This window comes from Conger conger, chromosome 4, assembly GCF_963514075.1.
Source record: "Conger conger chromosome 4, fConCon1.1, whole genome shotgun sequence".
Lineage (NCBI taxonomy): Eukaryota > Metazoa > Chordata > Actinopteri > Anguilliformes > Congridae > Conger > Conger conger.
Window position 1 is genome coordinate 20,432,807 of NC_083763.1, and position 18,531 is coordinate 20,451,337.

An 18,531-nucleotide genomic window follows, 5' to 3' on the forward strand; every position below is an offset into this window, starting at 1 on the left:
GGACAGCCAGTGGATATCTCTTCCTGACTGATTGGGGAAGGTCGTTCCCCCAGCAGGGGCGGAGGGCAGAGGAGAGCCAGGGCCGCAAGCAGCGTCTGCCAGCCGCTGGAAGAGCTTGGACAGCCAGCTGGCGTGATGGACATGTCTGCTTGGCGTGTACGGCGTAATTATCATCTGAAGATAGGAAGGGGCAGGACTATTCACAGCTTTCTATGCCAGGGTGAGAGATTTGAAGCCTCGGAGTTGGTGTCAGACTAAAGCTTGTGCCTCAATCATAAATGAGAGCCATCGTAAGCTACATTGCAGTTACTCATTGACCAACACCAGTAGTTGGGTCATCTGTGCACCAAACCAAAAAAAGAATTGGTCTGCTCAGTAAGATGAGTTGCAACTATTGATGGAAGCCAGTCCCGTATTCTGAAGTTTGGGAATAGATTCTGGAGCATGTGTGTTGAGATTAGCTTTAAAACCCCCCCCCCCCCCCCCAAAAAAAAACATAGCTTGCTGTCAAAAGTCAAGATGACAAAGTAATGTAAAGAAGATCCAAGGTACGCTTCAGCGTTAAAGTGCCTTTATTAGAACGACATGCCTACTGTATGTGTAAAATAAAACAAACAGATCCCTCAGACACTTCAGCTTCTCAGAACCTTTGTTAGAGTGTGATCTGATTAGCAGAAACCTGTATGTACTTCTAAAATAGAAGACTGCCTTGGAACTTTTTCTGTTTGATTGTATTTTTTTGCCTACCCCCCCACACACACACTTTTCCAAAGAGCACCTACAGTCTTTTCCCCGTGTCTTCCTTTCTATTATTCCAATTAGTCACTCACCAATGTTCTGTTTTTCTGAAGGATTCCTGGAACAAAATTGGAACTGCATTATTAAATAGCAGTGTTTCAGAAACATCCCCCACACCTCATAAAAACATGTTCGTGTTTTTGCTTTTGCATGTGACGCTGTGACTTTCGTTATGTGCTCTCCCAAGCTGGCACTTTTCCAATTGCAGTTGCAATGTATATATATATATATATATATATATATAAATATATGGGAGCTCTTATTACTAACTACATTAGAACATATGAAAATGGAGCCTTAGCTTCACACCTTTTGTTGTGTTGTACTGAAAACATTTTTAAAGAAAATTCGGTATTCTGTATCTTTAGGGAACTGTGCATGTATCCTCTGAATTGGAACATGCCGTTTCTGCATTTTAATAAAACAATTTAGCAGTTTAATTTGTAAGTGGTGTTGTGCTATTCACCTGTATCCTGTAATTTGGTTCCGTGTTTACATGTGAACATTTAAGATAGGAGATATGCATTTATGAACGCGCTCCAAAGTTAACTGGCGGTAGGTGCTAGCGGCTATTACTGCATAGATAGTTTAGCTTTGTCCATGCTTAGTTGTCTCTGGAATCCTTGATTCCGTGTAGTATGTGTGTGGAAATGGGAGAGTCCCATGTAATCAGCAGATGTTGCATGGCCCCTGGTTCATCTTTGTGAACGGAAGAGGATCTCCTGTCTCCCCTGCTGTGATACCGTGGTGCCCAGCGTGCTCTCACACCGCTCTGGCTTGTTGTCCTTTCCGTGTCAGCCACTGGCTGTGTTGTGCTATCACATCACACCTAATCATCCATGCTGTTCTCAGTCCGTGCCCTGCCTCCCGTCTTGTCCCTGTCATCCTTCCTGTGCTCCTCCTGCTTCCATCAGCGGCTGGCCCGTCCCAGCCTGTCAGCCTGCCCCTGACACCCTGTCCCTCCCAGCCTGCCCCTGACACCCTGTCCCTCCCAGCCTGCCCCTGACACCCTGTCCCTCCCAGCCTGCCCCTGACACCCTGTCCCTCCCTTCCTGCCCCTGCCTGCCCCCGACACCCTGTCCCTCCCTGCCTGCCCCTGACACCCTGTCCCTCCCTGCCTGCCCCTGACACCCTGTCCCTCCCAGCCTGCCCCTGACACCCTGTCCCTCCCAGCCTGCCCCTGACACCCTGTCTCCCCCTGCCTGCCCCTGACACCCTGTCCCTCCCTGCGATTCCCACAATCCAGACTCACTGCAAACTCCAGAAAGAAACAAAGAAAGTATTGTCTAGAGTGCGGTGGTCACCAACCCTGGTCCTGGAGATCTACCATCTTGTAGGTTTTCATTTCAACCGTAATTTGGCACACCTGACTCTACTAATTTGGAAGCTCAATGCAGATCTCTAGCTTTTGAATGAGGTGTGCTTTGTTAGGGTTGGAAAACCTACAGAATGCTAGATCTCTAGGAACCGGGTTGGTTACCACTGGTCTAGAGAATCTGAATCCTGTTGGAAGTTGGTTGCCCCACTAATGTTGCTCATGTCTTCTCTGAATGCAGCCCTTTCTCCCCAAGTTCTCTGTTGTTTTTTTTTAACGTCCACAGCAATAAATGGCGCAATTTTGGAAGCAAGTATATTCGGACACACCCTTTCCGTCCATTAGGTCAGACTTTCCTCTGCACTCCACCTGTCTGCTCCCGAGAGCTATTTCCATGCTTCTCTCCTGCAGAGACAAACAGGCCTGGCGTTCGGTGCGAGCCACAATCCGCACAAACGGCGTCGCGTTGGCAAGTGACCCGGCCGTCGTTAAGGATGTGCCGCTATGCTCCTCCTCCACGTCAGCCCTCCGCTCCGAATGGCATGACAGGACAAAGCAGAGGATGAGACGGGCTGTCAGTCAGCCCCGCTGCCCTTTGAAGGGAGGCCACGGGGCGAAAAGGTGCCGCAAATGGGCTGTGAAGTTTACATACACTGCCCACTGTTAAACAGATTACCTCTAATGAAGTGTCTAATGCTCAGGCCACATCAGCCTAATCCTCGCTGGCAGCTCACCCCCTCGGCTGCCAAAAAAACCGCCGCCCTCCGGCCTTCTCCCGCCACGGAGACGGCCCGGCACAGGGAGGTGCCCGCCGTTAATAAAGCCAGACAGCGCGCGATCTGACATGCAAATGTAGGTCATTGCATATGTAAATGTGTGATTACAAACCTGCGTGCCAGAACGCATTAGCGAGACTTTGCTCTCAGCATGCGGTTGTCACAGCGCTTTAGAGGCTCGTGCTAACATTTGTCAACGCACCGTTTCGCCGAGTGAAAGCGATTCCCGGTCACGATTCCGCAGAGGTCCCCGTTCGGACCGCGCGGGCGGTCGCCCTGACCTCTGCGCCCGTCTGCTTCTGCCGGGGAACCCCCCTCTCTTCTGTCACCGCGACGGGGGCGGTAACGGAACGTGCCGGAAACGAGGGTGTCGATGACAGAAGCGGGGCGAGAGAGAGACGCGTCCGCATCAAACGAATGTCAGGTTCCTGTCAGAGGACACGTTAATGACATGTCAGGGTGCAGTAACAATGTGGAGTGGAAAATTAAAAAGCCTTCAATCAGGTTTTATGTCACGTAACACCTGCTGAGTGGAGCAAATATATTAAGTTAATTAACATATTTGAAAATCACTGGGGATTAGCTGTTGAGATGGAATATTTCCAAACAACATGATCGGTCCTCGCAGGTTTGAGAAGGAGTCATCCATTTTGATGCCTCAGCAACGCAACAGCACGCTTCTGCGCCGTGTTAAGCGAATGCTACAGTTCGTTTTCTCACATTTTTCTTTTTTTTTTGCAGCTGTCAAGTTGAAAACAAAGAAAAACTTAAATTGTCTGCTCCCTGATCTTCACCTCTCCCCCTTCCTCAACACGTAAATTACATTTATTGGCTCCCCAAGTTACACCATCTTGGAAGTAGTCTACACCGCATGACTCTTCTTGGATATAACACACTGTCATTCTTCCTTCTCAGAGTTGCCTGACTGAGTTCACCCCTTTTTAGGCTCTTGTATTCCCTTCATAGAGATAGAAAGATCCTAGACATGTCTCTGCAGAGGGCTGCATTAGTACCCAGTCTGGGCCCTTGAGTGGTGCGGTTCTACGTAAGGGCAGTGGTAAAATGACATGGATTCACTTGGGCCCTGAGCTGAACGTGTGTGGGCCCCACACGCTCCCCCAGATCTGATTTCACACCGGCCCTGCATCCTCTGCCCACGCAGCCGTATAGACCCAGCACCGTTGTCAGGTTGTGCGAGGATGTTATTTTGCATTCCTTTGGAAGCTGCGCTGCCTGCGAGGGTGTGACGTGGCCCTCTTCGCAAAGTCACCACTCACATGTGCCATTCTTACGCCTGTCACTTTCCGTTGCCCAGGTATTGTGCAATTCAGATTTTAAAAAGGCCATTAAAAGGTCATAATTCCTTTTTTCTTTTTTCTTATCCTTTTAAATTGTTTCCAAGGGAATAATTCTGGATATTCATAGCTTTTCCTTTTTAGATCTGGTTGCGACTAACTGGTCCAACATAAGTATTGATGTTGCATTCTTTTGGTTTGCCCCAGTGGTTGTTATTGCATCCCTGTGCCCTTCCTGCCATTAATTTGTATTTCTCCACGAGTCATCTGAAGATTTCACCCTGTGGCATTCTGTCCCTTTACCCACCAGGGACGCTCTGTCTGTGACTGGAAACAAGATGATGCCTTTAAAAAAAATGTATTTTCTCAATTGTTCTTTGTGTTGCAGAAACCTCTACAGCCGGATATGGGGTACAATACCTTAGCCAACTTTCAAATTGAGAAGAAGATTGGGAGAGGACAGTTTAGCGAGGTCTACCGGGCCAGGTACTTGCTAGACAACACGTCTGTAGCTTTGAAAAAAGTTCAGGTAAGAGGAAAGACAAACCATTTATGCATTTTTCTTATGGATTCTGTGGTGCCACATGTGTGTACACTCACTGAGCACTTTATTAGGTAGAGCTGTACACCAGCTTGTACATTTATTACAACAGTGGTATGCAGAAGAGCTGTCCAAGAAAATAGGTCTAAAATACCTAATAAAAGGCTCACTGAGTGTATACAGTACAGTTATAATTCAGCCAATTTAATTGATGAAGTATTTGAAACCAACTATGTGCTTTTTTTAGTTTTTGACAACTAGATTACTTTTTCATTGTACATCCAAGTATTTATATTGTATCTATAGTTTTTTTTATGTTGAGAAAAGAACAAATGTTCAAAGCATCATCATTATTTTGGATGAGGACTGCAAATGACAAAAAAAGAAAAACAATATGAAATGTTCAATTAATACTTGTACATATTGCATGTTGTATGTAAGTTTATCATTAACTATGCCAGTACTGACAGATAAAGAATAACCTTTTGTCATCAGTAGCCAAGCATGTGCATAAGTGGAAATCAGGGAGGAAGGAATGAAACTTTCCAGTAATTACTGGTTGGCAGTGTACTGTAGAAACTCACCAGGCAATGTCATTTGATCAAACCGGACTGTTTTAATGGAAAGAAGCAACAAAGAATATTGCTTCTGTCAGAATCCTCTTTACCAGCAAAGAAATCCTTTTTTTATCATCATCCTCAATCAGCAGTTGCCTGTGTTAAATTATTCTAAAGTTCCCACTCTTTCTCCTAATTTCTTATCGTACTTTCACTACTTTTGGAAGCATACACAAATACTCACACATTAATCATGTACAAAATATAATATAAATATGTGCAAAAAATGTGCAAAGATACAGTTAGCATGCTTTATGACAGTCAAATGAATACACCAGATATTATATTTATTGGATTTGAAGAATTCTGCCCCCCCTCCCCCCCTCCCTCCCAAAAACCACAAAACACACAACAACGCACTCAATATCCCACTCCTCAATCATGAAGACATGTCGTGTCACCACCTTTGTTTTGCATATATATATTTTTTAACACCAGTGGTTTTGAGTTGAACATGTTGACGATCCCACCCTCTTCCATTCAAAACACAGGCAGTGCTGTCTCTTCACCTCGATTTAAAGCGGAGCTGTGCAGCGGATCATTGGCAGGCAGTAGATTATAAGTCAGTGGTGTTCATCTCAGACCTACGCCACTCAGTACTGCTCAACACAATCTTTTACCCTCTTTGGGCTGTGCCCGTCCAGCGATTTGCACAAATACTGTGAATATTAGACCTATATTACTACATCATGATTCAACATGCTGTACCTGGCTGTTCGTCCCAAAGGGTGGGGAATATCTCACTCAATGGCACTCAGTAATGTTATCTCATGCTGTTGGAATTAGATATGTAGAACTACAATGGGGCCAAACGTTTTCAGAAACGTAACTGAAAATGAAAAAGAAATCACAGAATAATAATGTTGCGAAACAATACTTTTGACATTTGATTCTTCTCCTTTCACTTGGCCCTGTCTTGCCATGGGGTTTAAAACAGAGGAGGGTTTGATGGGTCCATGGCATCCCTTGAATGACATTTTATGTCATCCAAACCACAGCAGACAGTAAACAGGCTGTTGACTGGATACATTGCGAACACACTATAATTATGATGACTACTTGCACGTTGAAGGTTCAAGACTTTCATAAATTATATAAAAAGCAGCCAAATCAGGAACGTATTTGATCTGTGGAATACTTTAACCCTTTTTCACACGGCACAAAAAGAACCTCTGCACTTGCATTGAAAAGGGTGACTGTCCCTACAATTCATATAAAATGCATATGGCGATTTGCACATTTTTTGCAATAATAAATAATTATTAATAATTATAAAAATAATTATTTATAATAATATAATTCAATAATTCCGTAGCAATAACTTTAAAATGGTATTGTAAGGCAGCAATCTTGGTTGTGGTTGTACGGTTGTAGATAACTTTTTTTCTTCCGGTCCTTTCTGCTATCCTGTAAGCTCTGTGTTATGAAGACAGTTGTACTTCATACGTACTAAATGTTTTAAATCAAGTGGACATGTTCAAGCTCTGTATTCCCATGATGCATTCTAGACGTAAAGGGATGAATAACTTGGGCAGTGGCTCCCATTGTAACATCTGCTCATAAATATGAAAGCTCTTTTTTTTGCCCAACAAATTTTAGTTTAGTGCTTTATACTCAACTCAACCTTACCTTCTGCCCTGAAGGAGTTGCGTAAGAGGAATGCCATGGTTGTTTCTGTGCAGCTAGTGGTAATCCATCGTGCCCATTTCAGATTTCCCTCCATCAGTTTACTCAGAACTGTGATTCCAAAGGCAAAAAGCTGACAAATGCCCAATCTGCTCCAATGATATCACACTGGAAGCTGGCACATCTCGTTTTATAAAGAAGCTCTATTTGGTCTTCTGTAAAGGACCATTAAAGAATGATAGATTCTAGCTCTAACTTAATAATTAAGATACAGTATGATAATCATTTTTTACCTCTATTTGAACGGTAAAGGAGCACGCCACACAGAAACTCTTTATAGTAGTATATCATATTAAATGTTTGAAACCCCTTTGTTTTATTCTTGAAACAATTTCTCTGTGATGCTGTCCTATCTGACTCAGATCTGAAGTGCAGGAGATACTGGGATGTCAACATCTTTTTACTGTGAATACATGTGATCTTGTATTATAAAGCATTACCATTAATGTATGAGTTGTAATACAACTTGTACTAACGAAAGCCTTGATTGTATTTGTCATTTTTGTAAAAAATATGTAACCTTCCACTTCAGCTCCTAAATCTGTTGCCAGATTGCTACATTCTGGGAAATTTGTATGTTGAGGTTCACTCTACCCTACTGAAGTCACTGTAACTGGAAGAAAATACAAATTATGAAGATTCCATATTGAAATATGTATTGCTGTTAATTTCCTAGTGGATTACTTTATTCACATGAATAACCATGTAACAGATACATTTTTTATGATGCTTGTTTATGCTGGCGGTGACGTGGTTATTATTGTTACACTATTGCCATTATTTATGAAACTGTGCATTACTGTTCATTTCCAAATTGAATGTCTACATGTACATTAATGACCATGTAACTGACTGCATGAACCAGTGTTCCAAAGAATTAGTCTAACTCATTGGTTTTTTTTTATGTTCCATTGTATTCCATTGGGGTTGTGACTTTTCTTTTGCAAAACCCCCGCACCTGACTCCCCTTTCCTTGTTCTGCTCTCGTTTCCACATTCTCGGTTTCAGTGGGTAAGGTGCACCAAATGCATTATGAATGTAGAGGAAGGAGGGGGGCCGTTGGTCTTTTGTAAGATTGTTGTTCGTAGTTTGAAACAAAAGACGGAGCTGCTTTGTTCGTTTATTGAAGCGCTCTGCTCTGCGGTGGGAGAGGGAGAGGTTTGCACAGAAATGCCTCGACAAAGATACCACACTGTGTCCGTGCATCTGCCGCACGGCCCTGACCAATCAGTGAAGAGGTACAGGGCATGGGCAGTAGTGGGGAGGACTACTGAGGCCTCCCGTGGATGTCTGGCTGTTTTTTTTATTTCTCAGACATCGCACCATTCCCTACACTGCAGCATGAACTACAGAACTGAATTATTAGAGTGCAAATGACACAAGTACCATTGAGGATATTATTCAATAAAAATTATTATTATTAAATTAATTCAGTTTTGTCTATATAACAATACAAATAATTAGGATTAATGGTGCATTGAAAATATTTAGATGTATGATATTGTGAGCTGAGAATTAGATGGTTCTATCTGTGCCTCGAGTAGTTTTGAGATATTCAGCTTCAAAGATTCCAAAGTGAATGGGATACAATGTTAAATGTAGCATGTTTTATGCAATTAAACAGTATTTTTGCATAAGACATTACATATGTATTTAGTGCCCTATAAACAACAGATTTATGACACAATCCTCAGCTCACAATATTACAACGATATTTAGAATCAGGATTTATCAAAGTAATTATCAAAGTGAAAGTCTTAAGTCTACAAGTCTCATTTAGGAGTTCATAAACAAGCAAGTAATACACTCACCGAGCACTTTATTATGAACATTTTTACTTTATGACACCTACTTACTCATGTGATTATCTAATCAGCCAATTGTGTGGCAGCAGTGCAATGCATGCAATCATGTAGATACGGGTCAGGAGCTTCAGTTAATATTCATATCAACCGTCAGAATGGGGAAATAATGTGATCTAAGTGACTTTGACCTTGGAAGGATTGTTGGTGGTAGACAGTGTGGTTTCAGTATCTCAGATACTGCGCATCTCCTGGGATTTTCAGAGAATGATGCAAAAAGAAAAAAAGATCAAGGGAGAAATGGTTCTGCTGACAGAAATGCTTTGTTAATGAGAGACGTCAGAGGAGAATGGCCAGACTGGTCAAAGCTGACAGGAAGGTGACAGTAACTGAAATAACCACACATTACAACAGTGGTATGCAGAAGAGCATCTCTGAATACACAACGCATCATAACTTTAAGTGGATAGGCTGCAGCAGTATAATAAAGTCTAATAAATGCCTAATAAAGTGCTCACTGAGTGTATATGTGAAAGTGAATATTTCCTCCCAAAATTAGAATGCGAAGAAATTGATGCTGATGAATGTCATTAGGAGTGTTTTTGTTTACCCAGCTCCACTCCGTTAACGCCGGGCTGTGCAGTCAGAATCTGATGTGAAGTGAGGTGAACGTTGCTGAAGTGTTGGGAAAATAAGGCACGGAGTTAAAACACGGCTCACTGATGTCTGGAGATTATCGGTCAATTTGATTGACATTTCAACTCCATCTTTAAACTCCACCAGTTTTCATATGAATTATACATCCCGGGAGACAGTGGGTCTTCTTCACGCCGTCTCGGACTGATTGGCAGATGCAGCTTGAGTAGTATGCAGTCGGTAACTATCCATTTTGCCGTAGCGGTTATAATACCTAGTTAGACTCCTGGGCTGTCTATTTAGCTGTCTATTTCGCTTCCTGTCTCCGTTTTCTTGGTATGAATGTTTATCCTGGAGGTGACACTGCAAGGTTGATGATGTGCTTTGATGGTAAATTAGCAGTAAGCTGATGAACAAATTGCCTTTCATTTAAATCCGTAGAAACAAATCGGTTTGAAAGCAACAAAAGATAAATATAAAATTTTCGAATAAATGCTTTTATGTGTTTTGAAGAATTGCTGTTTGTTTTTACCAGAGCTAAATTGGCTCACTGGACCACTTCCATTTTTTTAAAACGTTAGATGTTAATGTGAACTAGGGTTCATTGGAAGATGTAATTAAATGCTTTAGAAATAACATCATTAATCATAAAAAAAAATGACTTGCGTTATCTTGAGTTGACAGCACTAATATAAATATATATCTCTACCCATCTCTTATGTTCCCTGTTCTCTGCTGCAAGTTTGTGGAGATAACGTTCTCATGAGGAGCTCACCTTGAGAACTTATTGTAGGCTTCAACAAAACCACGTCCACCTCATAACCTCTGCAGAACCAATTATTCTGTTACTTGCTTCAGTTTGCATTCATTTCCTTTGAATCAGTTTGTCGTATACAGTCCTAGACAGTACGCGTTCCTCCTAATCCATGCATTTCAAGTGCACAGAACCTGACTTAGTGTAATGAGGTTTATTTTAAAAATGGTAGCTTACATTGAGATGTTGAAATCCTCGCTCCGCTTACACATGTACCTGCTGATTGTACAGTCTTCCCCAGGTTGACGGAGGGGGACGGGGGCTGGGGGGGGGGACGGGGGGAGGGGTCACAGTGCACTCTCCTGCCTCGCCCAGGTGTGCTGCTCAATCCCGCCCCCCCCCCCCCCCCCCCCGCCCCCATTACCCCCTTCCCAGCACCACCCTCCTCGCTCATGACAACGCCTCGGATACAGCCGTGTTTTCTGAGATGCCGTAACTCTGCTCGTCCTTTGATCTCTTGACAGATATTCGACTTGATGGATGCCAAAGCTCGGCAAGATTGCATCAAAGAGATAGATCTCCTTAAGGTAAAAAACCAGAGGAGCGAAAAAGCAGCATCATGTGTTGTATTATGCTTTCTAAAGGTGCCTCAGCAGAGACCTAATACTCCAGAAAAACAATTGATCTGTACCAGACGAACTGTTTCTTGTGAGGCGAGTGCAGATCACTAGCTTCTATGTGTCATTCCTTCAGGCTGAAATTGACTCTTTTTTTAATGCCAAAAACTATAGTTTTTATCTGCCTCAGTAATATTTAGAAGGGGGGCGCAGTGCATCGCAGTGAAAATTTAGCAGACTCCCTAATGTGTCTTTTGATGGGTTTTTTTTTTTCCACCCTCATCTTTTTTTTTGTTGTTGTTATAAATCAACCGTTTTCATTTATCAAACCGCCTTAAACAGACGCGCAGGCTTGCGAATGCTAACTAACAAAATTAGTGACAGGTTGAATAAATCACAGCGCCTCCTTGATCAGCATCTCACCGTCTTCATCAGATGCATTTCTGGTCCTGGGTACTGCTGCCTGCTGGGATTGTCATGTTAATTGCTTTGACCCAGATCACTGTTCAGCTGCTCCTGCACCCTTGATTCTCCAGCCTTTGCCTCCACCAATAAAAATCTGACTTTAGTTCCCACCGCAGTATCCCCTCTGAGAGCGGCTAATTGGTTGTGTGTGTGTGTGTGTGTGTGTGTGTGTGTGTGTGTGTGTGTGTGTGTCTGTGTCTGTGTGTGTGTGTGTGTGTGTGTGTGTGTGTGTGTGTGTGTGTTCTTGTGTGTGTGGTTGGTGGGTGTCTGTGCTTACGTGCATGCCTGTGTTTGGGGTGTGTGTGTGTGTGTGTGTGTGTGTATTTGTGGGATGGGTGAGTTTCTGTGTGTCTGTGTTTGGTGTGTGTGTGTGTGTGTGTGTGTGTGTGTGTTTGTGGGGTGGGTGAGTTTCTGTGTGTGTGTGTGTGTGTGTGTGTGGGGGTGGGTGAGTTTCTGTGTGTGTGTGTGTGTGTGTGTGTGTGTGTGCAGTGTGTCTGGACAGCAGCACACAGGAAAGTGAGGACAGGGAGACTCTGGGGACTCCTGGAGCAGGTCACTGCGTGGGTGGGTGTGCACACGCCTTAGCAACACTTAGCCAGTCGGCCACGCTCGCTATCAATGAGGTGCAAATTCTTATCGGGGTCAGGAGGCTGATGCACTAGTCACTGTCACACACACACACACACACCCCCCCCCTTCTCTTTTCTTTCTCTTAAACAATGACTTGTACTTGACTTCTAATGAATTTAGTCATTGTACCAGCCAACCTCAAGCAGCTAACAAGCTGGGGGGGAGTGGAAGCTACTGTTTTCTTCAGCGGACATTGCAAAAAACAAAACCGCCTTAAATCAAAATAATGAGAGGCACGGCTATGGTACAGTCACATCGAAGTTCATGGGTCTCCCTGTGTTTATTTGCTTTATAGTGTGCCGTTGTTTTCTGCTGGGACAAATTTTATTGAAGGGACACATTTTATGAAAAGGATTCACCCCCCCTGTGCAGTTTTGGTTATATTTTCTGGAACATTAACATCAAACTCTCCTTAAAATGTGCAACTGGCGCTTTGACTAATCATCCTTTTTGAGGCGAGCAAGCTTTTCTCTTCTTTTTCTCACCACATTGTCTAGATCCATGAATGTGGCTACTAGTGTATGAATGCAGCTATTAGTGTGTGCTCCTTAACCAGTATCATGAGACTACAGTTCCACAGCCTGCTGCCTCCATGAAATTCATGTAGTGTAGGACTTTCCCCACAGACCAGGAGGAGGAATAAATGTTTGGTCTGCACTTTGTTTAACTCAAGTGTACTGCTGTGCAGTTCGTTGTATTACTACTAAAGATTTTTCGGCCAGAATGTGATGAAAACATATGGGTGCAGTTGATGGTCTTTTTGAGACTATGGTTAAATATCGGTTTAATTTAGGTTCTGCTTTTAAGTTTTGGGTTCTGCTTTAGGTTATGCCATTTCACATTCATATTTTTCGGTCAGGGAATTTTGGTTTCGCGTAGCATGTTGTCTGTTGATGACTGTTATATGGCAGTTACGATCCAAAAATATATTTGGTTTACTGGTGGGGCAATTTTGTGCCTGGCTTCCCATATCAGGCCCTATAAGTCTCTTTAATAGTCCTCCAAACAAGCCACACCCGATGTCCAAATGTCTGCCTCCTTCCCCATGGCTCATGGCTCCTGACGTGGGTCTCTCTCTCGTCTGTCCATGTGCAATTTTGTGTTTGCTGTGCTGGATGCTGTAACTCCTCGCCCAGCCAACGGGGAAGAAAGTTAACTTTTACAACAGCTCTGGTTTCGTTAAGACGGCCACACATATCTACCGCGGGGAAAAGCACGTTTCACACCGGTTTATCACGAAACCACTCTCCACATTTCCATTTCGTCGGTTAACAAGTAATCTGCATTTTTGTGTTATGTGTGGAATTAAAAATATGCGTCTCCAGAATGTTCTGAGTCAAAAGCATTTCGCGTTTACGACTTGTTGGTGCGAAAAGCAATTACGTTGTGTTTGCATACAAAAGAGCACCTGTATTGATTTTCACTCGAGCGTTAAGAAAGGGTTGTTGACCAAGACAGCGGTGTTAATATTTGAACAGTTGACAATGCTTCCTGTTTTATTTTTGCAGCAATTGAACCACCCCAATGTAATTAAATACCACGCGTCCTTCATTGAAGAGAATGAACTAAATATAGTTCTGGAACTTGCCGACGCTGGGGACCTGTCAAGGATGATTAAGGTAAGGGGTTCAATTTTTTGCCAATAATGTCAGATCTTTATCCACTCTCATTGCACAATGACTAATGCATTAGTTAGTCCAGATTCTATGTCTATCTCTGCCTCAAGGCACAGCTCATTAATATGCCATAGTCTGAATACGTGAAATGTAGTCAACAATGGGATATGTTTTATTACCATAGAATTTTCCAGGCTTTAGACTATGCAAAGGAACTTTGTTTCATGAAGTGATAGGTGGACTAGAATATCCGGGATACAATAGCAGTTCAACTATTAAACCTTTTAAAAGTGTTTTCATTCTTCATAACTGATTTTCAGGCTGAACTATTTTTCCATAGAGATTATTTGCATTGTATGGGTTTTCAACACTACTTGGTAGATTTTCAAAATGTGTGGTATAAAAAAAAAAGAAAAGAAGAAATTAAAGAAATAAATATATATATATATATATATATATATATATATATATATATATAATTATATGCTTATTGAATCTTTTTTATTCTGTGGAATTTTATTCTGTAGCATAACGTTCACCCATACAACGTAGTGCATACTAAGGTTGCTCTTAACAAATGTTCATACACGCCTACATACTGCCTCAAGAAACCTGTAACAACTGGAATTGTAATCAGATTTGATTAAATATTGAAAAAGATTGATCAAAGAAGTATACCTGGCATAGGTTTTACAACTTGTGTGGGCACATGAGTGGATCTGTCAAAGGAATTGAAATTGGTGTGAACTGCTCTGTTAAAATTCACAGTCTTACGAGACAGAGGCTGTGCTGGGCAAAGAAGCTAATGCATGCAGTATATATGCAGTGCATACTTTTCCTCACACTTCTGAACTTCTATACTCGCCCCGGATTCGGTGCGCAGAAACATTCATTTCAAGTTTGAAGGAAATAAAAGAAGTTAGCTTCACACAAATTGAGCCTGGCACAGCAAAGCTGTCCAGCATGTCTTCTTCTGTAATATTTAAGTCTGGCTGATGTGTTTACATAACTAATGGAAACAATCTGTGGGAATTAGTTGTTGGAGAATTCAGGATTTCAGACTGGAGAGCTCATAACAAACAGCAGTGTTGCATACCCTGTTGTGGATACTGTGAATATTCGCCTGGCGAACAGCATCTGTTTGCTCTGCTGAACAATAAGAGGCTTAGGCGAGTGCCCTGTACTCATTAATTTAATCTCATTCATTTATTTGTTTTTGATTAAGCCGTGTCATTCTAGCTGTACAAATCAGCTTTAAGCTCCACGGTATGAAATAAATATGACTGTACAGTGTGGCATATGTAAAACAGCAGTGTAAATGCATGAATTTAACATTTTTATTCTTTTTGATTTCTGACCATTTCAGAATTCAAATTAAATCAAATGGTTCTTCATTTGCATGCACTTACGGAATATTGCATGTGCACTGTTTGCTTTTAAAGGCATAGAGGGGCGATATGCACCCCATTGACATCAAACAACCCTCTGATATGCTAATGGAAGGCTGGGGAAGAATAGATCCACAGGCTTTGTTTGGATATGGGCCAAGGTTTCTTCAGCTGAATATTACATTCAGAATCGCTTGAATTATTTCCATCAAAAGGAGGTAAAATGGACAAAGTGCGCAGTCGCACAACAGAATAACAATCACAGAATATACACATATTGATTTCCCCATTTGCATAAGGGAGCGTATCATGCTTTGTAATAACGACTAATTAATTAGTATTATTATTAGAATGAAAAGTCATTTCTATTTGAAGTAGTCGAGTATAATCCCCCCAAAAATATTTTTCTGCATTTTTGTTATGTCTGTTCCATATGTTTTATTCATTTTACAACCAAACGGATTTTTGCAAACAAAACACAAAAATATGACCAGGTCAGTGATTTAATTACATTCTGAGTTGGCAGCATGTTCACCCTTGTCACAGTGTATCACTTTGACGGATGGGTCAGCTGTTAGATAATTTAACAAAATATAGTGATGACAGTTTTTAAACGGTCCGTTATTAAGCATTCTTTTAATATTGAGTCACGTTAGATTGAGACGCCCTGCTGAGAAAGATCTGTTTTAGTGAGGCCTCTGTGGCCTTTTTATTACCAACACTGTCCTCGTTCTGAGGGAAATAAAGAGGATTCCAGTAAGCAGCCTTCTGTGTGAATCCACCAGGCCCATGGAGAGCGATATGCCAGATGTCTGCGTTTTAAAATTACCGCAAAATGCTCTCGTGTGCTTTCCATCCCAGCGTTTTCAAAACGAGCGTGGATTCGGTAAGAGGTCAAGAAGTGAGGGATCTGCATCAGATTTAATTGAAAGAGACATTCGTTTGGAGTGAATGGAGGCTGAAACGGTGCATTTTGCATTCATGCTATTTCTGCGATGCAGAGTGAGTGCGTGGAAGCACACCGGCTGCCCTTGGATAAATCGATAGGTATCTGAACTGTTTCTTAGCTTGACTGAAACACAGTTCGGTTCCATCGAGGGGATGTCCCCACTGTCTGACCTGGAATGAGGTTTTGTTCTTTGTTGTTCGAGGTGGAACAAAAGACAAGTTGTGTTGAATTTAGATGCTGTGGTCATGTACCGAATGCAGTGCCGTGGTTCCCGCACTGGTGTATTGACAACCACGTTTTTAAAGAAATTCAATAACTAGCAGTCTTCCCTGGCTGGCTAGCCTGCTGCCAGGGACACCTCTGTAAGGCAGGAAACCTGCAAATTGTAACTGCCAGCTGTTTGACTCATTGCTTCGCTTCGGATTCCCTCTGGCTCCTGTTCTGTATTTGGAAAAAAAATAAGATGTTGTCACTGGGGATTTGTTACAGCGAAAGTCCATGCAAGGTTGTTTTACAACAATTAGTTTGCAAAAACATGCAGAAAGAAAGACAGGTAATGGATAAATGTTGAGATTTTCGGGCGTTTTGTTGTCTTTGGGGACTTGAAACACCATGAGGTTTCTCTCTCCCTAACAGCACTTCAAGAAGCAGAGGAGGCTGATCCCGGAGAGGACGGTGTGGAAGTACTTTGTTCAGCTGTGCAGCGCTCTGGAACACATGCACTCCCGGCGCGTCATGCACAGAGGTACCGCATGTTCAAACACACTGGAGTCAGTACACCCCCTCCACACCTGTTCAAACACACTGGAGACAGTACACCCCCTGCCCACCTGTTCAAACACACAAGTCAGTACACCCCCTCCCCACCTGTTCAGACACACTGGAGTCAGTACACCCCCTCCCCACCTGTTCAGACACACTGGAGTCAGTACACCCCCTCCCCACCTGTTCAAACACACTGGAGTCAGTACACCTCCTCCCCACCTGTTCAAACACACTGGAGTCAGTACACCCCCTCTTCACCTGTTCAAACACACTGGAGTCAGTACACCCCCTCTCCACCTGTTCAAACACACTGGAGCCAGTACACCCCCTGCCCACCTGTTCAAACACACTGGAGCCAGTACACCCCCTCCCCACCTGTTCAGACACACTGGAGTCAGTACAGCCCCTCCCCACCTGTTCAAACACACTGGAGTCAGTACACCCCCTCCCCACCTGTTCAAACACACTGGAGCCAGTACACCCCCTCCTCACCTGTTCAAACACACTGGAGTCAGTACACCCCCTCTCCACCTTTGCAAACACCCTGTTTTAAAAATAAGTTATGCATCCAACGTGGGCCTGAGCGTGTCCAATTCCCACCCCTGACTGTCTGCAACTGCAGCGGCAGTTAATGCACGAACCCCACTTCCGATTCAGAAATACTGTAGACAACCGCAGTTCTCCAAAACACATGGTTTCACTAGTCTGCTTCTTTTCACGCCAGACTAAAGCAAAGCTCGCATTTGGTATTCGGCTTTAACATGCAGTCCACGGGCACCTGATTGACCAGTGAGGGCGGCTAGCTAGCGATTAAACATTCTTCAAATTTTCTTTTCTGTGCTTTGGCAACAGCAGATGTATCTTATCATGCCAATAAAACATGTTTTAATTTGAATTCAGATACTGCACTCTCCCTCACCCTCAGTGACACAATTACGCATTGCTCTCTGGAGCGAGTGCCATGGTTGGCACTGGCACAGGCACAGTCCAGTTTTGATCCGAGTCCGCCGGGCTTGTCCAGGCACCACAGTGATGCACCTTACCAAAATTAGCCAACAGACATGGGGAGATTTTTGCGTTTGCTTGGGATGGAGTTTTGGTTGTTTTTGCATAGAGCGTGGGTCCTTGAAAGCCACTGGCCTTCGTAGATTATTTCCCTTTTACAGTTTGTAGCGGATGTTGATTTGCATATTTCCAGAGCATCTGAAGTGGATGTGTTTCTGCTCTCCTATGTCTAATGAATATACAATAGACATTTCTGGAATCTGACTCAGGGAAAAGTCACATTGAGCATGATTTGCAAATGTCTTACAAATTCTAATTATGTTTATAAAATGATGGCTAATCTCACTTGTAGATTTGAGACGTACAGTATTACGCATAATATGCGGTATCGTGTGATGGGTGAATTCTGTTACATTGATGTATTATGTTAAACTCTCACTGGAGATTGAAATAACAATGGCAGAAATAACGGTACAGAAGTGTTTTGCGCATATTTTCCAAATCCAGCCTCTAAATCTGTGGCCCTTGAGAACAAAAAGTAATTTGGTGTACAAAAAAAGCAGTCGCCAGACTACTTCAAATTACCTTGGTTTGGCTGTGAATTCATTTCGCTAGGTTTTTTTTTGGATGTGGTAGATTGGAACATCATCAGTATTTTAATTGTTTTCTTAGGCTATGGTCCTTTTTTGGCCGCTGTATTGGAGTGGTCTATCTCATTCAACAAACCATCGCCCTTATCAAAAAGCACCGGTCCAGTTGTATTTTTTCCTGTCCAACAGTACAAACCCCAATCCCTTTTTCCTGATTGGTGCTGATAATATAATTATACTCGGCCTGTTTCAAGAAATGTCGTTCATCCATGCTGGTCGAATGAAT

At 42.8% G+C, this 18,531-nt stretch overlaps 1 protein-coding gene across 3 annotated transcripts in view; it reads left to right on the forward strand.

Moving 5' to 3' along the window:
• Window positions 1-18,531, forward strand: part of nek7 (NIMA-related kinase 7) — a 63,489-nt gene that overhangs the window by 21,277 nt on the left and 23,681 nt on the right. For all 3 annotated transcript variants that reach the window (XM_061238590.1, XM_061238589.1, XM_061238591.1), the window contains exons 4-7: window positions 4,573-4,713; window positions 10,745-10,807; window positions 13,441-13,551; window positions 16,522-16,630. In XM_061238590.1, the coding sequence (XP_061094574.1) occupies window positions 4,573-4,713; window positions 10,745-10,807; window positions 13,441-13,551; window positions 16,522-16,630 (424 nt within the window). The remainder of the gene's footprint in view (window positions 1-4,572; window positions 4,714-10,744; window positions 10,808-13,440; window positions 13,552-16,521; window positions 16,631-18,531) is intronic.